At 44.5% G+C, this 26,352-nt stretch overlaps 1 protein-coding gene across 2 annotated transcripts in view; it reads left to right on the top strand.

The window, feature by feature from the left end:
* Positions 1–26,352, top strand: part of LOC137357243 (anthrax toxin receptor 1-like) — a 164,306-nt gene that overhangs the window by 11,257 nt on the left and 126,697 nt on the right. For both annotated transcript variants that reach the window (XM_068023429.1, XM_068023428.1), the window contains exons 2-6: positions 13,490–13,561; positions 13,784–13,855; positions 22,619–22,700; positions 23,719–23,752; positions 25,444–25,523. In XM_068023429.1, the coding sequence (XP_067879530.1) occupies positions 13,490–13,561; positions 13,784–13,855; positions 22,619–22,700; positions 23,719–23,752; positions 25,444–25,523 (340 nt within the window). The remainder of the gene's footprint in view (positions 1–13,489; positions 13,562–13,783; positions 13,856–22,618; positions 22,701–23,718; positions 23,753–25,443; positions 25,524–26,352) is intronic.

Genomic DNA, 26,352 nt, shown 5'->3' with positions numbered 1-26,352 from the left:
TATTTATTGCCATATACAATATCTCTTTGACTGAAACCATGATACGTTTGAAAGTGGAATCATGAAAGATGCATTAATGCGCATGGAGAGAGGGAGTCAGGAATAAACAATAAGTAAGGTTAGACAGTGTGGTTGAAATTTCAGATTGCCATGCTCTGCACTCAGTTATCCTGATGGTCAAATCAGGGATTTCTTTTCCTTTTGTGAATATTTGCATGGTCACAGGTGGACTTGCTGTTTCTGTTGTTAAGAAGCAGCAGTTCCAGACCAATGTAGCTATGAATATTAGCCAAGATAACCTAGAATAGCTTGGCTGCTCTTCTTTAAAATGGTGCCATGGGACCTTTACCGTCCACCTGAGAGGGCAGATGGGAAATCAGATAAACATCTCGTCCAAAAGACGGCACCTCCGACAGTGCAACACTCTGTCAGTATTGCACTGGGGGTGTTAGCCTAGATTTTTGTGCTCAAGTCTCTGGAGGGGAACTTGGCCCCACAATGTGCTGAGCCAGATTGGGGAATGCTACCCACTTTTGGATGCTCCCCTGTTGCTATCCAACACTTGAATTTCGAAGGTTGCTTTCCAGTTGAAGTCCTGGCACAATGCTGTTTGAATGTGATGAATTCTTGTCCAAATTATTCTCAAAAACAAAAAAGGTTTCATGTTCAGCTGGGCTGACTATAAATATCACAGAGCAATAATTCAACTTCTCTGTTTTACAATAGCTCTGCTATGCGATGCAGTGGTGGTCATTTGCACTGGTATCTTAGAACGCTGCTTGGAAGCCAACTGACTATACGCCGTGAATCATTCTAACTTACTGTGGGCCATGCAGCACCGACATCCTGAATGTAGGAATTGCTTTAAAAAAGAGCCCAATCACTTCAACATTCTTGGCAGCCTCAAGGTCTCGGCAACGAATGGCTGACATCTGTTTTGTAACTGCAATGCTCAAGATAGTGTAACCTCTTGAAAGGATGTATAAATGGCCCCTCTCCCTGCAGTTGCGTGCAAATAACCAATGTAATGAATGTAGGTAGGAACTGCCTTCAATATGCAACAAGTCTTTACTGTACCAAGGAGATTTGTCCATCATTACTTCTGTTCTTTACTGTAGGTGGTGTCAATGCCGGGGGATTGAAGCAGTAATTGTAACTACTGTGTGAGGGGACTCACAGTGAAGGCAAGTCTCTGGCTAATAAAACATTGCTGGTACAGAGCAGGTGGGTTGTCCTGGGAAACAGCAAACATTCGAGTGTGTGGCTTGTTAAAGGCTGAAAAGTCAAAGGTCAACAGCTGTGTTTTAGAAAAACACATTACATGTGGAGGAATCAACTGACCCAAAGTGACTTAGGCTTGGAGGCACAGAGTTAGCAGAGGATGATGTCAGAGTAAGTAAATTGTGGCTTCAGGTCGCACTCCGGGCTTTGAGCAGTCAGAAGGTCGACACGAGTGCAGTTCTGAGAAAAATCAATTGTTGGACATTGGAATCTTCAGACAGGATGGCCCTGTTTGACTGCCCCAGCCTTCCGGTGGATGTTCAAGATACGATTCTGCGATTCAAAAAGGGAGGAATTTCCCTACTGTTCAGGCCAGGGCTGCTCCTTGAACCAACTTGAATGAACCATTCATCTCATTGCTGTTTGAAGGATTACTTCCACCAACCTAACAATGGCTACATTTCATTTCATAGTCATCCATTGTCCATGAAGCAGTACATTTCTCAGAACAGTGCCAACATATCAGCATTGGCTCACAGGTGCTGGGATTCGAACTCCATGAATTCCAAGTCCCCCCGCAGAGATTTCAACACAAAATCCTGCCTGCAACTTCACTGCAGCACAGAGAGAGAGTGGTCTGACGTCTGTCGTCATTCAGTTGAGATGTTAAAAACTGTCCTCTCATCAAAAGATCCCATGGCACTATTTAAACAACAGCAAGGGAGTTCTCCCAGTGTTCTCACCAATATTTATCCTTCAGACAACATCAGGAACGAAACAATTATCTGGTCGTTTGTCTTGTTACTGTCGTGGGATCTTGCTATGTGCCTATATTACAGTGACTACACTTGAAAAGTACTTCATTGGCTGTCAAGTGTTTTGGTAACAAGCTGAGCTTATCTGGGGCACTTGTCAATGCAAGTTCTTTGATTATAGATACAAGCTCTCTTCGAAGCAGTGAGTCACTGTGTGGAACATGGAAAGAGGAGACTGTGGGTGCTGACCTGACAATGTCTATTATTCAAATTGAAGGAACGTCCATGCAAAAATCAGTTTCCTCAGAGAGTGACACACTAAAATTACATTGAAGAGGGAGCAAGGAATCTGACAAAAAGACACAGGCTGTAGTGGGAGACCTCAGCCTCTGAACTCTGGCATGACTTGCTGCAACGAGATATCATTTTTATATTCCAAAAAGTTTGTGATTTGGGGAGGAATGTTTTTTTTTTTAAAATTCAAGTCAAGCAAAATGCAGAGAAGTATTCAGCCACATGTGTGGGAGAATTACTATCTCATATTTATATTTGTTAAGGTTAAGTTGTTTTGCCTTTGCTTCTTACACCAGTTTATGGTGGCACACAGTACGTTATACATTGACCTGGTAAGACAGAACATCTACAGAAGGCTTTACACATGCATTGCTTGTGGAGTCAGAAGTAACTGTGAATGGGGCAGAGACATCAGCATTCTTCATATTGGAACTAGTCAACATGTGTGGAGTGAGAAACAATGTCAACAGTTTAGATTGATTACAATCGCCGGAAATGAGATGTGAGAGATGGAACAGGTTTGAAGAGGCAGGGACGGGGGGAAAGAACAGAAGGGAAGCTATGTGATGGGACAGAAAGGAACAGCGATTAAATGACCAAAGGGATGATGGTATAAGGCAAAAGGAGAAAGAATGGGACAAGAAGAGAAACAAAAGATTGTTCGAGGGGGAGGTGTAAATGGCATCAGCAGAGTCATTAGCAACACCTCCTGTCCAAAATGTGGGAGCAGTAGCTCGGATCTGAAAGTGTTCAATCATTTGTTGTCTGGAAGATTATAAAAGTGCCTGATTGAGAGATGAGGTGCTGTTTCTTGAGCTTCCATGAAGCTTCACTGGAACCATGGAGGAGGCCTCGGACAGATGGATCAGAGTGAGAATGGGACAGAGAATTAAAACAGCAGGTGAGCAGAAGCTCAGGGTCATGCATGTGGACCGAATGGGGGCGTTGAGTGAAGTGATCGTCCATTCTTACTGCTGTCTTGGAGGCAGCATTGAGTGGTTTCTGAGAAAAAAGACAAATACTGTGGGTGCTGGAAATCTGAAGTGCAAGCAGAAAATACTGGAAATATTCAGCAGCTCAGGCAGCATCTGTGGACAGAGTTCATTTTTCAGGTCAATGACCTTTCATCAAAAAACTCATTGAGTTGGATTATGGGGCAAGAGCAAGAAATGGCACAAGGATTCTTGGTGGGATGGGCTAGCAGGAAGAATGTTCCGATCGAGCGCATTCCTTTGTTTAACACATTCAAAGATTTTTTTTTTATAAGGTGCTTTGTGGATCCTCACATTGCTCCAGCTTCTTAAATGACCACAATCCACATCAGAAAGTTCTAATCCTCTTTAAAGAGCGTGCATCTGTGCCTTCTGATAATTGTTGCAGATGCTCAAATGACCACGTGGGAGGGGGTAGGAGGAGATTCTGACTCTGCATCCAGACAAGGCCGTCTGAAGGACTGCTCGCCATCTCTGTTTGGAATTGAACAGACAGACATTCTGCTTTCCCTGTGCCTTCTTGGCAACAGTAAAAATAGCAGCAGTCAGATTCGACTTCTGAGGTCACTCATTTGTTCTTCTGTAACATTGAGGTGGTAAATTAACAAATTTCCTCCTCCCCAAAACCATTTGTTTGAAAGAATAAGTGACGTGAGGTTTTTGAAGTCGGCGATGAAACATGCTACCCCTCTGCTGAGTAGTAGGATGTGGGCTCGTCTCATGATTCATTCCCATTTCCTGACCCCCACCCCCACCCCACCCCGGCTGGGACGTGGGAGGATAAATGCATCTTGGACATTGAGGTGTTTCCTGACAGGAAAAAAAAGGGAGTTAAAGCAGAGGGACCGTTCTTGGACACCTCAGAGGTGATGGATATTAGAGCAGAACTCGCTGGTTAGTCAGCCTTTTCAGCAAACAAGAAAAAGGTCAAGGAAAACTGACACTCCCCCACCCCACCGCTCCGCACTCCCCGCCCCAAGAACTGACCCAGCGAGAATTTGAAGCTTGTTGGAAAATCTAGAAAGCCTTGATGGTGGGATCAGTCTGCCTGAGGAACTGGATTTTAGACTGAATTGATTATTATTTCCCATTGAAAAGAAAATCCAGCAAGATATTAGGAGCTTCAGTGTGGATTTGGGAAATCCTTCCCAGACCGTCAGGAAAAATGAATGCTTTGGAATAATGCGTCCTTCCTAGCAACATTTGCCGCAAATAGATCGACTTTATCAAAGCAGCAATTATATAGTAGCACAGATCCTGCCCCAAATACTCTTATCCTACATGCTCGTCCTCTTCCCCATCTTCCCACTTTGTTAACATCTAGACTTATCACACTGTCAATTTAAATGTTTCAGGTGTGGACATTAACTTGAATCTTTTTCCCCCACAGATACTCCCTCACTTGTTTCCAGTCTTTTCGATTTTTGTTCCAGATTTCTGGCATCTGCCTTTATATTTTTCTCATCACATTATCTCCCCTTCCACCTCAATCATTCTCTCTTTCGAAACAATATAACTCCTGCCTTCTCTCATTCCTCCTTAGCATCGTCTAATCCCTATATTCCTGGGAGTTTCGCAGAATGAGAGGGGATCTCATTGTAAATTCCTTCGCACCTATTATTACTGAATGAGAAAGCTCATCCAAACTGGCCCCCTTTGGTCCCTCTGGAAATTCATTTACTTTACAATGCTAACTCCTCGGTTGCGTAATCAAAATGTCCAAGCGAAGCAAAGATTAGTCATACAATGGATCACTGCCACAAGTTGGAGTGATCCTGCAACATTTCCCGTGCAGTGTCACCTCTCTGATGCACTGCTGACCACTGAGTGCTCTCTGGAGGTTTCTGAACCAAGATAATATTGTGACTTTACAGTGCATACAAACACACAATTCAACCGAAATATAAAAAAAAGTCGTTGTGAAGTGGTACGTGTTTTTAGTGGGCTAGAATTGCCAGGCCGTCTTGTGGTGTGGGGGTCTGTCCGACTGTGAAACTAGTCTTGAGAAAGGGTGCGAAAGTAAGCAGGGTGCTATCTTCAAAGTTCTCCTGTTGCGCTCTCCCATTTCAGAAGGATCAGGATGCCGGGTTTCTGTGATACCCTGCTACAACACCACTGCCTTCAGTTCCTGCTTTTCTGTTGGAACCTGAGGCAACAAAATGGGGGTTTAAACTCTCCAGACTTTTAGGCCGTTTTGAATACTATCCAAAGACAACAAAAGCCTCTCTTTTCTTCTGCTTTAATGGACTCGGAAAGAACACCAGTCTACTACTGCCGATTTTCATCATAAAACCATGGCACTATTCTGAGCATTCCTCGAAACGGAAAAAGGAAAAAGATGACCAGGATGGAATAGTATGGCTGCATTGTCTTTGAATAAGGCCCCCATTAACAGGACCATATGCAGCTGCTTGAATTAAACACCAATAAAATAAGTTGCAGGCACTGTGCCTCAAAACAACCACTTATCATACTTGAGCACAAAGAAAGAGGGGGCTGTTTTATGATTGGATATCTTTAAATATGACAGATGATCTCCTTTACCCTTTTAAGCAGTGCAAAGACAAATGAAGAATTCATAGATTGGGATGAATTAGCAAGACAGGCTGGTTGAGTCAGTCATTGAGCTGATGTCCTCAATCCTCCTATCTGTTTCACTTTTCATTTAAAAAAAAAAACAAACACAAGCACAATAATTGTCATCAACTTTTCAATGGTTTTTCATTGCACTTGTGCAATCGGACACTTATACAGAGATATAAGTATTAAACAACTAAAAAAAACATCTGTGCATGATCCAATGCTGAACACCGCACAAGTACTGATGTTGCCCTTGACTTAGTTTGCTATGTTTCACAAATCTGGCAGGTAACTTGGAGGAATCAATGAGATAGGGTCTAACTTTGGAAAAAGCTCTTCATTTGCACATTAGTGGTTCTACTTGATCCCAATGGTAACAATTTAGTTCGAAGTGCCTTGAAGAACATACCAAAAGTTAGCACGTCCACTTCCACAAGACTAAACTAAAATGAGCAGGTGCAGCTGGACAGTTACCACTGAATATTTTCAAATGGCCAGAACCAATTACCTTTTGATATTTCACACCACCTTTTAAACCAAGAATAGTCAACCAAGTGATAGTGTATAAGTATAGATTATAATGGGGATTTTGGCTGAAAAAAAAAGCTGTCTGACAAACAGTAAATGGAATTTGATAGTTTTGTATTCCCTGCTCACAATGTTTGTGTCAATGAAACCACTTTTAATGATAACAAAAGTCAGTTATAACACTATTTAAACAGAAAAGGTTGTCCAAAAAGTTAGGTTTCCAGATGGAATCTTAGACAAAGAATTTGATGCCAGGGCCTTATACACAGTTGCAGAGAAAATATGAAGATATTCTGCAAGAAATCAGTTGCTTGAATTTGAGAGAGTTGACTGCAAGTTCCACCCACTTAAATCAAAGCAGCCAGCTATGGTAGAATTGCACAATTGGTGAGGAATTGATGGCTTCAGTTGAAATTAAAAAGAATCAGTTGAAAACCTCAAATTCACTTCAGTCTTCACATGGTGATTAACAAAAAAAGCTTGTTGAGTAGCCCCTCTCCTTAAAATTTCACATCAGTACCACCACATCAAAACTCAATCAAGAAAAAAAACATAGTCACTGACAAAAACTGTCATTGATGTCCATTTCACTATCATTTTCACTCCCAAAAGAGCTTGCACAGCAATACTAACATGAAGTAATGAATATATTATTTGTAGATGATTGAGAGCTGACTTCTATCTGACTCAGTGTGAATATATGGTCTATATCCTGGCTTATAGACTCACAGATGAAATTCACTAACTGCAGATTTAATTCCACAAATATTCCAGGCTTTGAGAACTTTTAGAGCTGGATTACTCTCCTTGCTCAGCACGTGAACTAAGAATTCTTATCTTTGTGCTGCTCCTGAACCAAATGCACACAGCACCAGCAAAAGCTTTCTGCTGAACACCAAAATCAAGAAAGCTTAAAAAACACTGCAACCCCAAGCTGCTTCCTCTCATTACTTTCAACTCCCACTTGTCTTGAATATGCTTTTTCTCTGATCCCCCACGACTATGCTTGCCTATGCAGTGCACTGAGGCACAAGTTCTTATTCATTAACAGTCTCTTACTATTAAACTTCCCTAAACTGTCTCCAACATCTTTGATGCCGGAACAATACTGGTTTCTAGCCTCAAACTGCTCTGCTCTTTAGTATAATATACACCAACACAGGAGATATTGAAATAACTTCAATTCTACCCTCCCCCCATCCCACCCATTACACAAGACCACCAATCACCCCTTTAGTCTTAAATACTTCCTTAACAAGTCAACCAGCAATTATGCAAGCAATTTGCTTGGCTCATGTTCTTCAAACTGAGTTGATTTCATTCAATTGTGAAGTTGCTTGTTGTGAAATCTTTCAGCATTCTTCAACACACTCAAAAAGTGAGTGACACCTCGATGTCACTTTGAAATGAGACAGTTCTTCAAGTATTGTTGTTTTGTTGAATTGTCCTATTGTGTAACAGGTAGAACTGGATCCCCAGGACAGTAAAACCTTCCTGATAAGCTAATTGAGAAAGATTTAACTTCAACAATGTTTTGTCTCGAAATCGGATGAAACTATGCGTGACAAGATGGCATTTATTGTCCGTCCCTCTAAGCCCTGAGAAGTTGTTGGGTCTTTCTCTTGAATTACTGCAGAGTTTGTGTTGATGTTGCACTCATAATACTGTCAGGGAGAGAATTCCAGAATTTTGACCCAGTGACACAATAGATATCCGTGTCAGGATGCTCCGTGTGAGTTGGAGGAACCACTGAGTCTCAGTGTTGTGTGAACGCCATCACCTCCAGTTGCCCTGCAAACAACGCACCATCCTGACTGAGACATGCATAACTCCATTCCATATTCATTACACAGCAGGCTAAGACAAGACCTTCTCGGGATAACCAGGGATGGGCAATAAAAATGCAGCCCATATCCCATCAACAAATAATTTCAGAAGTGATGTCGTTCCTCTTGTCTTTCTCAGTGGTAAAAGCCCCGTGAAGACTCATGGCCACAGGTCAAAAAAGCTCAAGGAAACTACCTGCTGATTACCACCTACTGCCCTCAACCATACGAATTAGCAGCAGGAGTAGGCCACTCGGCCCCTCGGGCCTGCTCCGCCATTCAACAAGATCATGGCTGATCTGATTGTAACCTCCGCTCCACATTCCCGCCTACACCCAATAACCTTATAAAGACTCTGCTTCCACTGCCTCAAAGATTCACAACCCTGTGAGAGAAAAATAATTCTCCTCATCTCTGTCTCAGCTGGCAAGTCAGGACCTCTCCATGTTGAATAGTACTTGGGAGAGAGCTCTGAAGGAAACATACACACAATGTTCTGTGGGTGAGGGATCTTGTATGGCCACCACCAAGGAGGGCTCTGTCGTACCACCGCAGACTAAACTGTGGCTGTCATACTGGGAGGGGAGTGAGGAAAGCAACAAAATGGAATCATTTATTTGAACTCATCCTCACCTATGTAGCTATCATAGACACATCATTGATAAAAGTAATCATCACACGATCCTTGTTAAACCAGCAGTATTACATCGACTGGTAGGACATCCTGCATCATGTAATATGATACCTTTGGACAGATCTAACAGACCTACATTTGGGTTCCATTTGATGCTGTGGGTCAACAGAAATAGAAGCATAAATGTCGACCGTGACAACCTAGAACCTCATAGTCTGGCACATCCCTTACCCCTTGATCACCATCATGCCAGGAGACCAAACCTGGTTCCTTTCAGAAGCTATAGGGTGAGATAGGAACAGCATCAGATATACCCTGGAATGAGGTAGGAACCGAGTGACACTGCAACACAGGGCTAGTGGCATGCTACACACCAAAAGCAATACAGAGCTGCTCAATACCACAACCAACAAAAGCTCTGTAGCTCAACTAACATTTAATTGAGAGTGGTGGTGGATAACCAGACAACTCACAGCAGCAGTTTCACGAACATTCCCATCCTCAAACATGGTAGAACCTAGATATGTGAGTGCACGAGACAGAGGTGAGGTGAGCTGGTATCTCGAGCCAGAAGGGCTGGATATTGATACTGTTTGACCTTTTACTGAAGCCCCAACCATCCTAGCTACCAGTGTCCAGCCAATTCTGTTCACTCCACGTGACATTAAGAAATGGCTGAGTGCTCCGGAAACAGCAAAGGCTCCGAGCTCTCGCAACATCAGAGTTAGCTGCTCCCCCAGCCCAAATGTTCCCTTATGGCCATGAGATTGACATCGACTCTACAATGTCGAAGATGGTCCAAGTATGTCCCATACACAACAAAAGGATAAAGCTAACCGAGTCAATTACTAATGCCTCCCAGTCAACAGTCATCAGAAGAGTTGTCAAGTGACATGCATTCACCAGTAACCACACGGAAGCTCAGTTCAATGAATTGGGCAATTCTGGCCTCTTGAGCATTCCCAATTTTAATCGCTCCACCATTGGTGGCTGTGACTTCAGTTGCCTGAGCCCGACTTCCCATCCTGAGCCTCTCTGCCTCTCTACTGTTCTTTCCACCTTTAAGATACTCCTTAAAACATCGCTCTTTGTCCAAGTTTATGGTCACTTGACCTAATATCTCCTGATGTGGTTTGTTGTTTGACAAGACTCCTGTGAAATGCCTTGGGATGTTTTACGACGTTCAAGGTGCTATATAAATGCAAATTGATGTTCCAGGCAGCAACAACACTCAAGAAGTTTGATATCATCTAGTATAAAACAGTTCACTTGATCAATATTCCTGTGAGTGGACCCAAATTTCACCTCTTCTGCCACCAGCTCACTGTGGCTACATCATCCATAATCGACAGCAATTCATGGAGGTTACCAGCACGATATTAAAATTAAATGGCAACTGCCTGAGAGAGAGAGAGAGATCTTTACAAATGATGAAATATGGAAAGGTGAGATTATGTTCAAAATTCACTCCCTAGCAGCCTCCGTCTCATGAAACGATGGTTGGTGCCTTGGTGGTCTGTATTAACCATCGTCTGGTGAGCCGAGGAGCCTTACTCTGGCATAGCAGCTGCTTCCATACTTGCTGCAGATGAAGGCAATCGGCTAAAACGATGCAGGATTCACGGTCCTCTGCTTTCTCTGGGCCCTCTTCTCAGCCAGCTGAGCTTTCCCTTTCTCCTCGCCTCTTCCGATGCCCCTCCGAACAGTCAGCCTCAAGAGGTTCCGCAAGTATGTGGCTTGTCGGAGTCGATGTCCGCCATCTTCACATCTCACTTGTCGGTGTCCATGTAGCGGAAACATGAACGTCCAGCAGATCGTTCCCGAGTGGGTCGTTCACCGTATAGAAGCTCTTTGCCTGTACGGCTGTCACCCATCAGCTGAATGTGGCCGAGCAGCCACCGCAGAGGTGGTTGGCTTACATCTGCAATTCCCAGCTACTATTATCTAGAGCAACACTCTCTCTTTTGAAGGTGACATCATAGAGCCACACAAAGAGGCTATTTTATCGAGTGCATTCTCCACATCAGCTATCTACTTTAATCCCATTTTCCTGGCCACTCTCCATGTTTAATATTCCTCTTTTTCAAACAGCTATTCCATTCTCTTTTTTGGGGGGGGAAAAGAATTGTGGACCCTGCTTCAACAATGGTTTATGATGGAGAGTTCCACCCTCTAACCACTCGCTATGCAAAGACATTTTTCTCACCTCTCTTTAATTTATGACCCGCCATTGGAAACAATAGCCCAGAATTTGCTAGAATGGAGTGTCTCGTGGTGTGGCCACTTTTTTAGCTTTGGTTCCTCACTCTTCAGCTGGGAAGTATTTTGCACCGCAAATGTTTGGAAATGCGAGCTGCTAATGGTGGTTATTACACTTGACCTCCCACCTCTGCACCAACACCAAAACCTTTGGAAGGTTTGGTAAATGTCAATGGCACCCAGGACAAAGTTTGCGATACCCATGGATGAGGAACGCCATTCGGTCCATCTTAATACATCCTTCCAGAACAATCCTGCTCTTCCTCCATTGTTACAGCAATTCTTCCTGAAATGATTGCAAGCTTTTTGCTTCCACAACCGCATGCAGAAGTCTGTCTTCAGAGCTGATCACTCTTTGTCTGATAATATTTGTCCTGATAGCAAAATTATCCTCAACTAGTTTGGACCGATGTCCTTTCCCCCTATTCTGACTGTATTCTAAATTAGCCTTTTGTACACCATTTGCTATCTTGTAAATCTCTGAGATTCCTCCTTTACCAGACTGAAAAGACCAAACCTACTGCTAACTCAGACCACTGACATTAACAATCAGCCTCGTGGTTCTCCAGCTCTGAAATGTTTGCCATCTTTCTCAGTGGCCAGAGCAGTGAACACTTTTGATCACCACCTCCTCTGACTTCTGGCTATGTGCTTCAGCATTTTGTTTGCGCTGTTGATTGCTCCTCAGTATAGGCTGGACATCTGCTCAGACTCCAAGATCTCTTTCGGCTGCTTCCTTAATCATTCCCGGCACCACTCATGGAGTGGGTATGTTTCCCATGTGCAATACTTTACGCTTCCCATATCATCCTTCTGAGCAGTACAGATTTGTTTCTTATGCTTCAGCCAGTTGCTTATCCATAATCGAGTTCTCTCCTCCCCAGTGCCCACGGCTTTGAGCTGAATTAGTCATTTTTCACATAGAACTTTATCACATGTCTCGTGGTAGACCAGGCGCACAACATCATCGGACTTACCTTGGAGTTGCCTTTGGTTGTCAGTTGCTCAAGAAGTCGAGGAGCTTAATCAGGGATGATTTCTCCCTCTTAAGCCATGTTGACTATTGTTGACTAGGATGTTTTTGTCCAGATAATCCTCAATATTCCTCCTGATAATCACTCCCAGAACGTTACATGAAATGGAAATAAGATTAATTGACAACACATGATGGCTTGCTAGGCCAAATGTTAATTTAGTGTGGAGCGTATTTGAATGTTCTTAAAGAGAAAGATACATGCACACGTACGAACATACGAGTTCGAAGCAAGAGGAGGCCATTCAGCCCTTCGAGCCTGCTCCGCAGTTTGATAAGATCATGTCATGATCTGATTGCGGCCTCAACTCCTGTCTGCCTGTTATAACCTTTGACTCTCTTGTCAATCAGCCTTAAAACCGTTCAATGACCCTGCCTCCACTGCTCTCTGGGGAAGAGAATTCCACAGACTAACAACCTTCAGAGAAAAAAAATTCTCCTCATCTCCACCTTAAATGGGAAACCCCTCATTTTTAAACTGAGTCTTTGAGTTCTAGTCTCCCACACAGGGGAAGCATCCTTTCAGCATCCACCCTGTCAAGTCCTCTCAGGATCTGATATGTTTCAATAAGAAAACCTCTCATTCATCTAAACTCCAATGGATACAAGCCCAATTTGTCCAACCTTTCCCTATAAGATAACCCCTTCATCCTAGGAATCAATTTGCCATATAAATACCGTGGCTACAAGAGCAGGTCAGAGGCCGGGAATCCTGAGGCGAGTAACTCACCTCCTGACTCCTCAAAGCCTGTCCACCATCTACAAGGCACAAGTCAGGAGTGTGATGGAATACTCTCCACTTGCCTGGATGGGTGCAGCTCCAACAACACTCAAGAAGCTCGACACCATCCAGGACAAAGCAGCCCACTTGATTGGCACCCCATCTACAAATATTCACTCCCTCCACCACCGACACACAGTGGCAGCAGTGTGTACCATCTACAAGATGCACTGCAGCAACGCACCAAGGCTTCTTAAACAGTACCTTCCAAACCCGCGACCTCTACCAACTAGAAGAACAAGGGCAGCAAATACATGGGAACACCACCACCTGCAAGTTCCCCTCCAAGTCACACACCATCCTGACTTGGAACTATATCGCCGTTCCTTCACAGTCGCTGGGTCAAAATCCTGGAACTCCCTTCCTAACGGCACTGTGGGTGTACCTACCCCACATGGACTGCAGCGGTTCAAAAAGGCAGCTCACCACCACCTTCTCAAGGGCAATTAGGGATGGGCAATAAATGCTGGCCTGGCCAGTGACGCCCACATCCCAGGAATGAATAATTTAAAAAAAGAAGTCGAAAATGTGATTCTTTAAAAATGCATCTCAAACACTAATTGGTGAATCTGAACTTTCCTTTCAGGTCTGGGAGCGTTCAACACCACTGGAATGAAATTTTTTTCTTTGTCGACCACCTTGCCCACAAGTTCACCAGGTAAAATATCTTGCTGTAAACTCTTCACGCAGAGCATCGTAATGAGCTATTCTGAGATCCTATAAAGTAATGAAAAGAGATGATCTGTTTGCTGTTTGTGAGATGTTGCAGTGCACATATTTTCCTCCACAGCAATCGTTACTATTTTCAAAGCCTTTGTTTTTTAGAAATGAATTTGGAATATCTTTATTCTCCCGGATAGAACTTTCTGTTCTTTTACAGTCCTCAGCTGAGAATGTCTTTCATCGTTTTCTCTACCAGAGGCACCACGCTGATGACTTTAACAGAGGACAGGTGAGTGACGTCCACAAAAGGTTCAATGTTTTCAGGGAATCATAGGGTGATACAGCACAGCAGAGGGCCATTCGTCCCATCCTGCCTGTTCTGGCACTCGAGACGAGCTATCCAATTAGTCCTGCTCCCCTACTCTTTCCCCACAGCCCTGCAAATTTTTCCCTTTCAATCTTTATCCAATTCCTTTTTGAAAGTTACTCTTGAATCCCAATGAGGATCTCCATCTCTTGCCTTGGTACGAGATGGGTGACATCAGCTCATTTGGGTATTCCATGTATGCCAGGCAGTACGAGGAGCACGGAAGGAGTCATTTGACATAAATACCTCTCCAGTGTCAAAGGAATTGTTGCTCTGGTGAGTCATTATAGGAATTATAGACAGCTTGCAAGGGCTCACTAGGACAGGGAAACAGGGAAAACATCTGGATTTGATGATGCCACACCAGCATGAACCAGGATTCGATGTTCTCATAAAAGTCAGTAGATTTACCGATGATGCACCGACAGGATGGTTTGCATTCTGTAACCTATTAAACTCAAGCAAAGTGAAACTTTGGAGACTTGGACAAGTTGACGAGTCCTCCAGACGTTCCCCGAGCTCAGGAAGAGGTTAATTGGCTTTCCTGAGCTGCAGCCAGCAGAAAGCCACTAATTACCACTCAAAAGGCAACAGCAGCCCTGCTTTGTATTGGTCCATTCTTTTGTCAGATCCCGCAAGTAACATCTGCAGAACAAAGCTGTTCACCAGTCCCATCCTTCAAAAAAGCCAGCCCGTTGGTTTCCTGACAGTCTGAGCTGGCCTTTTATACCTCTGACGGGTGGCCGTTATAAATGTTTAACCTCTCAAGTGCGATCAGATACCTCCAGTGTCAGGATTGTTGTCTTGTGCGTGTGCAGCATGTTCTACCTCGTCAGGGTGGCAGTTCTCACCTACGTGGAATGTCCCTTTAACACAGTGCGAAGCAGCACTGACAAGGCAGTGTGAGTAACATGTACCACACTACAAGGTGGGAAAACTACATGGGCTAGATTTTAAGAAGCCCTTGACATCAGGATCTGTGTCAGTGTGGGGTGGGGTGGGTGGGCCTGAAGATGGCCCGGGGATGAGGCCCACCACGGACCTCGATGTCCGCAGGGCCTGGCCCAATATTACCAGCGGCGGTGAGGCCTCGTGACGGCAGCCCCCCCACCCCCCGCCCCCTCCACTCCTCACTCGGCGACGGGACTGCAATTTCAATATTTAAATAAATTAAAATAGTCCTTTAGTCGTGCAGGACTTGAGTATTGCTGAAAATTGAAACGTGTTGTTGAAGCTTTTCGTCTTGCACTCATCAGGACAATCCACAAGAATAACCAATATAAGGGAAAACAACAACTTATACTGCATGAGAAGAGAGTGCTGATTGGTTGGCAAGTGAACTCTGATTGGTCGAGGTGTTACCAAGGAGAATGCACCAGTTTACAGTGACTGACAGTTTACTGCCAAGCTTTGTTTGATATTTCAACCAGGCAGCTTGAGTCTGATTGGTCAAGGCATTGCCCTGAGGAATGAACCAGCTGTCGGTTATTTTGTTCAGCTGAAACAAAACATGTTTGTACATGTTCTTTCTGTCTGCAAAGAACAGGGCCCTGTGTATTAATATATGTAGCTTCCAGTAGGCGCAAATGCTGTTTCACGCTGCTGCTATGCAGCAGCAACACGTGTGGTGTTTGCCACTAACAGGATGCTGCCATCAAGCCAAAAAGACGTCCTGTCTATCTCACAAATGAGTAATGTGATAGATGAATTTCAATGCTAGTGTGATGCTAGGTATAGAGGTCGTATGTCCCAAAGACTGGAGGATCGTATCAAACAACATGCCCCTTCCACTGTTCGCAACAGGCAAGGTACAGGCTGTACCCAACCAGCCCGTGCTTGCAAAACTCAAAACACAGTGTCCAACATTAGATGTGATTCCGCGATTGGACAACATTTGCTAAATAATTCACAGTGTCCTAAGAATTACGCTGACAACCAATTTAAGACTGTTAGTAGGGCTCACAGTGTGGCGCATTTGCGCATACTGGAAGCTACACATATTAATACACAGGGCCCTGTTCTTTGCAGACAGAAAGAACATGTACAAACATTGCGCCTGTTTCAGCTGAATGAAGTAAGTGACAGCCATTCGTTGGTGCATTCTCCATAGCAATGCCTCTAGCAATCAGAGCTCACTTGCCAACCAATCAGCACTCTCTTCTCATGCAGTATAAGTTGTTGTTTTCCCTTAGAGTCATAGAGAGATACAGCACTGAAACAGGCCCTTCGGCCCACCGAGTCTGTGCCAACCATCAACCACCCATTTATACTAATCCTACATTAATCCCATATTCCCTACCACATCCCCACCATTCTCCGACCAACTACCTACACTAGGGGCAATTTACAATGACCAATTTACCTATCAACCTGTAAGTCTTTGGCTGTGGGAGGAAACTGGAGCACCCGGCAGAAACCCACGCAGTCACAGGGAGAACTTGCAAACTCCGCACAGGCAGTACCCAGAACCGAACCCGGGTCGCTGGAGTTGTGAGGCTGCGGTGCTAACCACTACGCCACTGTGCCGCCCAAATTGGTTACATTGGTTAATCTTGCGGATTGTCCTGATGAGTGCAAGACAAAAAGCTTCGACAACATGTCTTTATTTTCGGGAATACTAAATTAAAATAACTGAATCAATTAATCTTATGTCCCCTTCTGATGTCCCGCCACGATATTAAGCCCGGCTGCCAGCACTGCTGCGCCTTCGGATCCCCGTCCGGAGAAATGAGGCGGAACACTTGTTGGAGAGTTGGGGAGGAGGTAATGTTATCAGTGTGGGAGGTGGGGGGGAACGGGGTCAAATTAACGTCATGGGTGTTGGGGAAGGTGGGAAGGGTTGAAGTTGAAAGTTTGTGCAGTTTGTGGGAGGTGGGCGGAGGTCAGATGGTTAAAAGGAAATGTTTTGTGGGGGAGAAGGGCAAATAAATTAATTAATTCGTTATTGGGGGGAGGGGGTGGGAGAGGGGAATAATAAATGTATTTATTTATTTTTATTCACTTCACCTTTAAATACTTAAATAAGCCAGTCGGGCTGACGGCCCTTTAAAAATGGCCTCGGCGCCTGCGCACACCATTGCCGGGGACAGACAGCCGGTCCCGTCCACGTGATTGGGGTGGCCCACCCCAGCTATTTAAGTGAACCCCCGCTCTTGGAATTGTTGCGGCTATTTGGCGCATTGACGTGGGCTTATAAAATTCAACCCCACGTGTGCACAGGGAACTTTCCAGCTGGAGGAAAGCATGTCAAAAATAACTTCCTGAAGACAGCAGCAATGAGATGGTAATAAAACGCCAGTGTACTGCCCTGCACCACCTGCCCTGTCCCAGTTCTGCTCTGCTTGCTTTGAGCCCCCTGGGACTTGGATGCTCATATATGTAGTGGAATATTCAGAGGGTCAGCAATAAAAACCACCTCGTCCACCACCATCCTCAGCCTTCAGTCTGGATCTCTAAACCTTCAATGCTGTTTTCCCTTGATGTTGGGCTGCCCCTTGTGTTTGCCTAGAGTTCCATTCCTGAGGTTCAAGGCTCTACACGCGTCTGTTTACATGGGAAAGCTTTGATGTATACTGTCGAAATGATTCTCCTGAATTTAACCAAAAATGCAAGCTTCGATGCATGATGGCTAAATGAGATCATTCGCAACATTCGGCAAAATTGATTGGGAGATCAGATTTGGGAGTAAATTGAAGGCTTTTTTTCCAGCTCCCAGCAAAGGATGTAATGTTTTACTTTTCACCCTGTCTGATTTGTGGTTAGTCCATATATCAAGGATACCCCTGAGGGTGGAAACTCTCATACGCTAGATGTGAAGAACGTCGACTGCTCTGAATATAAAGTAGGGCGGGGGAGCAGGAGGAGCGTGTCGGGTTGGATTGTGCTGAAGGGACACTTGTGCAAACTTTAACGCAGACCAGATCTGAAAGGAAAGACAGCGCTTTAAGATGGAGAAAGCTGACAAATAGTGAGATCAGCACTCTTGGGGGCAGTAACTAACAATCAATCCAGTGCAGGCTATTTGTTTCATTTTCTGCGAGCTCCACTCAGCGACAATGGAGCTTTCTGTCTGTCCAAATGAGCAGCTTGCATTTGTGCAGAAAATCAGTATCACCAGGCAAATCTGGCTTCACCACTTCCAGCATTGCCCTTCCCAACAGTCGGAATTAATCAGAGACACAGCACCAGGCTTCAGGGAAGGGAAACCAACCCAACACTTTGAGGCTGCAAAAAATATATTTAAAAGAGATTGTTTCCAGCCCAGCCTAATCATACATTATTATTAATTTTCCAATTGGATCCTCCTGTGTGCCTTTCAGAGTTAAAGGGCCAGCACCCCTAGATTTGGGAGATTCGTCAGTTTCAGTTCAACTGCTGACCGAGGGCATGGCCACCAGCATACCCCTGCCAGAATCTCAGAGCCACCACGTGAAGAGCCCCCACCCCCCGCATTTCCATTCTGCAGCAGAGATAAAAGTGCTTTGCTCAAAGCAGAACTACAGTGCCTCCAGAACAAGTTATCAGAAAAGGTTTGGGGCATTCCACAGGCCTCCAATGGAACGGGCACTTGTGAGTTCCCCCAAACATGCCGTCTCGACGTAGAGGGGATGGATGCAAGCTCCATCCCAAGAATCCCCTCCTGCAGGACCGACCAGCTGGCCTCGGAGACACGGACAACAAATAAAGAGACGACCTTATAAACTGCATGCATTCGAGATGTGGGCATATCGGAGGATATTCTGCATATCCTAGCCAGGCCGAAAGACGAATGAGGGAGCACTGGAAATGTCTGGAGAAAAGAGGAAATTGGTGCATAACATCAAAGACAGAAAGATACAATATTTTGGTCACATCATCAGAGCAGAAAGCAGACAGAGAGAATATTGGAGGGAACGATCGATGGAAAACGTAGGAAGGGAAGCAGAGATGAAAATGGATGAGTGAGATAATGGACTGGATGCAGTTGACCTGTGCAGAATGTGTCAGGACAGTTCAGAGGTGGAGATCTATGAGAGTCAACCTTCTGCAAAGAAGATGACATCAAGGAATGAATGAATCTCAGAAATTCTCATACCATCTCCTCACACATTCTCATCAGCAGTTTTCTGTGTGTATCCCCCTCCCCCACCATTTTCTCCCTTCTTCTCCTTTCTTTGAGGCCAGATTCCATCTTGTACTTGATCCAAACTACTCCTGTATCAACCTTGACAACAAGTGCTAACTTCCTTGGTTAGATCAGCTGAATCACCCGGTGTCCACACACACAGATCTTGAGGAGGGCGTATTGAATAACAGTCATGAATTCGGAACTCTGTCCAATCTCCCTTCCCTTCCTAGAAATGTTGAGGCAAATTAAAGTGCCTCGATTGCTTCACCGAGTTCACTCAAACACAGATCTCATCTTTCTGCTGTGCACACCCCAGCCCCATGCTAGACAATAAACTCATCAACTCAGTCACTGAGTGTGGACCTCAGACTCGTCAGACTCCATAAAACCTCGGACATCGTAAAATTCATCAGCTTTTAAAGACCAAAGCTCGTCGTCACGTTTTCGCAATTCATTTCAAATTCCTTTCCACCTAGGTGGTGTCCTGCACTAGGAGTTTTGGCACTTCACCAGGCATGCAGGAAAACTAAAGCTGCAGTTCTCGGACAGCTGCATTCATTGGAAAGGAATTGCTTTTAAAAGAGAATTAACCAATGGCTGAATTCATACTATAAAGGGCCAAAGGTTTTAAACTTTTGATTATGTTTGGAAAGCTGGGCAAGAAAAACTGCTGAGGAATGATGTAACTTATTTCACATCGACCTGCCAAAATTAGCTGGCACAGGTTGACTTTTGACCCTCCTTTGGAGAAGGATTGCCCACTGAACCAATAAAATTGCTTCTATCAGCTCGTCGTTAACTGCGAAACAAGTTTCCTCCATCCTGTTGCTGAAAAAACTATTATTATTAGCAGAGAGAACGGGAACTGGTTCCTCTTTAGTCAAGCATTAGAAGTTGGAACAGTCACAGCTGCCATCGTGGGGGCCCCCCTGGTGTGTCCTGCACTAAACCAGACAGAAAAATAATCTTGTTTAACATTTCCTGTCGACTTCTTTCAATTTCAGGCCCTTTGTGTTACTGAGGCACCATCAACTGAAATTTTTAATCGAGCAGCCTCAAATTCATCTTTCTCCTCTCCAATCTATATTCTGCTGAAAACACTGCCTCATGGCAGGAGACCTGTTAAAATTTATTTATGGGATGTGGGTGTCCCTGGAAAGACCAGCATTTGTTGCCCATCACTAATTGTCCTTGAGAAGGTGTTGGTGAGCTGCCTTCTTGAACCGCTGCAGTCCATGTGGGGTAGGTACAGCCACAGTGCTGTTGGGAAGGGAGTTCCAGGATTTTGACCCAGTGACAGTGAAGGAACGGGGATATAGTTCCAAGTCAGGATGGTGTGTGGCTTGGAGGGGAACTTGCAGGTGGTGGTGTTCCCATGCATCTGCTACCCTTGTCCTTCGAGGTGGGAGAGGTCATAGGTTTGGAAGGTGCAATCGCAGGAGCCTTGTCAAATAGCTTGTCGATGGTACACACTGCTGTTGCTGTGCGTTGGTGGTGGAGGAAATGAATGTTTAAGGTGGTTAATGGAGTGCCGATCAAGTGGGCTGCTTTTTAATGGTGCCGAGCTTCTTCAGTGTTGTTTGAGCTGCACTCATCCAGGCAATGCAGAGTATTCCATTACACTTGTTACAACTGAGGCAGGAAGAGTGCACTGTTTATTCGAGTTCCACTTCTCCACAGGTCACAACATATCGTTAAACTTTTCCCCACATCAATACGGTCAATCATAGACTCTTTTTATCCCAGAATATAACATACCAACCAGATTTCTTTAATAAACAACAGAATTATCTGTTTATTATAAAACAAGTCTTAAACAGTAATGAAGCAAAGCATAAACACACAGATTGAAATATTAAAGTTCCCTTTTTACCTTCGCTCCTCACGCACATATGCTGGTTAACCGAAAAAATAAAGAGATTTACTCTTTAGAGTTCTCGTACAAAAAAACCCCACGAAAAGAATACATTGGACAAAACAATTGCTAGCTCTTGAAGGAAACAAGAGAAGATATGAAAAGATGTCAGATGTACTTTTTGGCTTCATGTCCCAAATACGCATAGATGGCTGTCACTGGGATCTTCCTAGAACAGTTCTTGTCAAGCGACGTTGAAGATCAGTTTGGGCAGGCTTTCCAGGGAAAATGCAGCAACAGAGGTTTTCGGCAGTTTTTTTACACTTTCTTCTCAGCTTCTCAAGAGATAGAACACTGGCAGGCTTTTACAAAGAGCTGGAACAGACTAAGCTGGGGTTTTGCACCCTTGACAAGTTTTCTCGAACTATCTTTTCAAACCATTGTCCATATCCCAACTCACTGTCCAAAGCAAAACCAAAAACAATGTCACACAAGTCAACCCTCCTGACCCCAATAAATCTTGACCTGTCATTTCTCTTTAAACATTTTACCCCAAGTCAAAAGCAACCCCTGCTGGGTAATTATTTGAAAACAGCTGCCTTCCAGTAACTGTTTACAATCCAGACCACTCAGTGACCCTTGTTTAAAAAAAAAAATCCATGGACTCCTTTTCAGTTTCAAAACACAAATCTTCAAAATTTAACAAAAAAAGGAAGCCCTCGTTACACACTCCTGACTTGTAGATGGTGGACAGGCATCAGGGAGACAGGAGGTGAGTTAGTCACCACAGAATTCCCAGCCTCTGAGCTGCTCTTGTAGCCACAGTATTTATGTGGCTGGTCCAGTTCTGTTTCTGGGCGTCGTTGACCCCCAGGATGTTGATAATGGGGGAGTCAGTGATAGCAATGCCATTGAACATCAAGGGGAGATGGTTAGATTCTCCCTTGTTTGAGATGGTCATGGCCTGGCCCTTGTGCGGCACGGATATTCGAGGCTACTGATCGATATCTTGACATTCTTCATGGCTGAGCCCAGACAGTGAGTGAGTTATGGGAGGGTCTGGTGCCTGGTACACAGGTACCAACAGCACAGCTGCCTGTCTCAGTGTGCACGTGCTGAGTTTCAGTGTGCTTACCAATTCTGCCATCAGGTGAGTACAACTCTCCGATTCTGAATAGTTGCTGGTTACTGTGGAATGATGCTGAAGGAGCTGCATACTTTAATATTGGCCTGTGTCAGACTGGTTAACTTAATTATCCTCAGCATATTTGAGCTGCAGGATCCATGTTTTTGACAAAAATTTATAAAATCAAATTGAATATTTTTTTGAAAGAAATGGGTTGATTCGTCTCGTGTTACACAGTGTTTCATGGAACATCCTAACTGATTGGAGGCCAGAGCCTCAGAATCGAAGCTGTGGAAAGATTAGCATAGATGCGAAATTCATTCAGCTGTTACTTAAACATAACCATTATTCCATTAAAATTACAAAGACATTTCAGATATCAAAAGTTAAGTGTTTGCAAGCCAATAATTGCAGTGTGATATTTCAAGGAGCTCTAGTAATGCTTTGGAGAGATTAAATTAAAATTTTCTAAGAAATGATTTGCTTTCATGGCAGTGACATGAGTGCAGAGAGCCATAAGGTTTTTGTCAAACTGATCAGGTCAATTCCTTACCCGTAAAATCCGTAACCCTCTTTCAAATCGTCTTTTTCCAAAAGGGAGCAAATTCGCAAAGGATTGGAGGAACTGCAGATGGTGCAGCCTGGAGGGGATACCTACATGCACGAGGGCTTTGAGAGGGTACAGTCTACTTTCTGCGTCGCTACTTGTGTTTTTTTTGGGAGAGCTGGGGAATAACAGTCCTGCAGAATAAGACAATTCCCCTATGGCAATTCCAGCCAGTTTTGAAGGGGGCGGTAGTGAGTTAATGTTAATGGTGGGAACACAGGTGCAGAGGAAATAGGAGCAGGAGCAGGCCATTCGGCCCCTCCAGCCTGCTCTGCCATTCAGCTAGATTATGGCTGATCATCTACCTCAATGCCATTTTCCTGCACTCCTATTCTGAGACTGTGTCCCCTTGTTCTGCACGCCCCCTGCCCCCGCCAGCCAGGGGAAGCATCCTTCCTGTATCAACCCTGTCGAGCCCTGTCAGAATTTAGTATACTTCAATGAGATCACCTCTCATTCTTTGAAACTCGAGAGAATAAAGGCCCAGTCTCAATCTTTCCTCATCGGACAATCCCGCCTTCCCAGGGATCAATCTGGTGAACCTGCGGTGCACTCCCTCTGTGGCAAGTATATCCTTCCTTCGGTCAGGAGACCAAAACTGAACACAATACTCCAGCTGCAGTCTCACCAGGTTTGATACAGTACTCTCCCTCTGCAGAGTGGTTGAGGGAAAAAAACCTTGATATTTAACTAATTCAGAGCTGATTTCACAATGGCACCAACCCCCGGTCATTTCTCTACTGCATGCTGCCACCAATGCTGTTTGTTCGAGTTGCCTGATGTGCCTGTAGAAGGCAGGGACTCGCCCACAAGGGCAACAGCTGCTCATGCAGTCATAAGACGTTATGAGTAGAGCTTGATGCCACCTTGTGGTCTGTGTCTATGGTCTGCTCCCCATTGATTTCACCTATCAGGGAAAGACTCTGGTCTCAGGGTCCTACCCAGGTGGTGGTGGACGTGGGTGAGGGGTGAGGATTGAAGAGCAGAGTGCAAAGTCTCCCAGCCATCTGCTGCCTGCACCATGCTGACTTTACATGTACTATCTCCCGATTCTGACCTCTGAGTGTCTCTGCTTTCTGTTTTCTTACAGGCGAGCGAACAGATCTACTACTCAAGCACTGAAGGTGAGTGCATAATCATCGCATACCCGGGTAATGCCACAAAGGATGTTTCTCATTGTAATGTCAGCTCCTATCACTTCAACTGCAAGCTGTATTATTTAATAGTTGCAACAAACAACAAAAATTCACATTTAGGCTTTACCTTTAACGTCCCAAGGCACTGCACAGGAGCGATTATCAAACACGGTTTAACACTGAGCCAGGTAGGGAGACATTAAGACAGGTGACCAAAGGCTTGGTTGGAGGTAGATTTTAAGGAGAGTCTAACTGAGGACAGAGAGGTTTCAGAGAACAGTTCCAGGGCTTCGGGCCTTGGCAGCTGAAGGCACGGCTACCAGTGAAAATCAGGGATGCGCAAGAGGCCGGAATTGGAAAAGGGCAGATATCTGTGAGGGTAGTGGGGCTGAACGAGGTCACAGAGATAGGGAGGGGTGAGGCCATGGAGGGATTTGAATGCAAGGATAAGAATTGTTAAATCGAGGTGTCGTCAGACTGGGAGCCAGTATAGGTTGCTGAACACAGGGTGACCTGACAAGTCCTCATATCATTCTCACCCCAAACAGTTACCAGACCCAGTATCTGATTCCTCATTTACCTTCCAGCATTACTCCAACGGCCAGTGTGCTACCAACGTCAACTCTGTTCAGTATACAAAGCAATACCAAAGTTGGCAGAGACACTAAAATGTCCTTTGTGTTAATTGCACTCGTGCTGGCTTTGTGCAAGTGCCGTTTTGTTGAAGTCCCTTTTCCAACAGGTCTTTAACCAACAAAAGTCATGAGATAGAGAATCCTAGTTAGCTTCCTGCCAATTGCTCAATCAATGGCACCGTACCTATTGAGGCACTGGTTTACACTGTGATCTATCAACAGCTCAGCAAGCAGAATTATCACCCCTAGTGACAGGTCAATTAGATCTCTTTAATGAGGCAGGCTGGCAAGTCAGTCATCACCAGTGCCCTGGGTCATTGTCGAGTTGGCAGGCCCAGGTGTAGGGGTTGCAGCATGATGCCAAGTTTCCAGTCAGCTGTCATTTTAATTCTCCACCTTTCTGCCTCTCTGTCCTTGGCCTGTTGCAGTGTCCCCATAAGGCTCAATGCCTTCTGAACTCATTGGGTTCAACAATTTCATTTGGTTTTTTTTCCATCTCATTTCTTACTTAATCCCTTTCCTCTGCGTTCAGACATCTCCTCTCCTGTCATTCGTTCCTCCTCTCAACACATTTTTTTGTTTCTTTACTGGTTCCATTACCACTCCCTTTGCCTTTGCACCATGAAACCTTTTGTCATTTCGTCTCTCCTGCCCTGCACCCAATCACACACCTTCCCTTTTGTTCTTTATCCCCCCCCCCAACCCCCAGCTTTGACTTGTTCAAAATTTATTTACATTTCTAATTTTTTTGCCAGTCCTGATGAAAGGTCACCGACCTGAAACGTTAACTCTGCTTCTCCCTCCACAGAAGCTGCCAAACCCGCTGAGTATTTCCAGCATTTTTTATTTTTATTTGAGATTTCTAGTATCCACAGCATTTTGCTTTTGTACTGCAGATTAGAGCCTTCAAAGGCTGCCGTGGAAATTCAGTGTTCAGACGGTTAAAATGAAAGACGTTGGCACTTCAAGGTGACATCATTTTTTTTTTGCGTGAGACACGTCAGGAAAAGATCTAAAAGTAACTGACTATATTTCACAACACAGGTTACAGGACTGCCAGTGTCATCATTGCTCTGACAGATGGTGAGCTGATGGAGAACCTTTTCTACTATGCTGAGCGGGAGGTAAGAAGGTTGTGTCAAATTTGATGAGTAGGAGTTGGTTGTGATGGAACGTAGTCGCCTGGGCAAGTAAATGTATGGAATTTAAAAAGAAACATCTGCACAGAGAATGTGTCAAGGAACAAATTGAAAATGCATGATATTCAGAGCAAGCCTGTGGGAATGTGCACATTCGGAAAGGAAAGTTTCAACTCTGCACAGTTAAATTTTCCTTCTAAAATAGTAATTTGGTTCCTGGATCTGCTGCTGCAGTTGAGTCGAAATGGAATGTTCTTTGACCTTCAGTTCAATTCCCTATTTCCATCGGGACCTTCAGTCCCCTGTATCATTAGTCCGTGCATTGTCTTCGTTCTCGCTTTTTTTCAATATCTTTTTCCTGCAGCCATCCTTTTTGTTGTTACTCATTGTCAGCGTTGAGCACTCTTGGAGATAAGATACAGCAGGCATTTATGTATAAAGTAAATCTCTCGCTCGCCTGAAAGTATCACTTGGTGTCGAAGGTATTATTCAGGTTGAAGGGTTCATACTGTAGCCCCGAGGTCTTTTCCAGGCCAACAAAGCCCAGCCAACTCTGTCTGTATAGTTACAAAGTATTTACAGCACAGAAACAGGCCATTCAACCCCACAGGTCCATGCTGGTGTTTATGCTCCATGTGAGCCCCCTGGCCACTCCTCTTCACCTCACCCTCTCAGCATATCCTTCCATTCCTTTCTCCCTCATGTGCTTATCTAGCTTCCTTTTGATTGCATCTCTGGTATTTGCCTCACCTACTCCCTGACTCACCAAGACAAAAACACTTGGATCCCTCTGATTAAAAGGAAAGCCATTGCT

Source organism: Heterodontus francisci, chromosome 47 (assembly GCF_036365525.1).
Source record: "Heterodontus francisci isolate sHetFra1 chromosome 47, sHetFra1.hap1, whole genome shotgun sequence".
Taxonomy (NCBI): domain Eukaryota; kingdom Metazoa; phylum Chordata; class Chondrichthyes; order Heterodontiformes; family Heterodontidae; genus Heterodontus; species Heterodontus francisci.
This window is presented reverse-complemented; position numbering and strand designations above follow the sequence as displayed.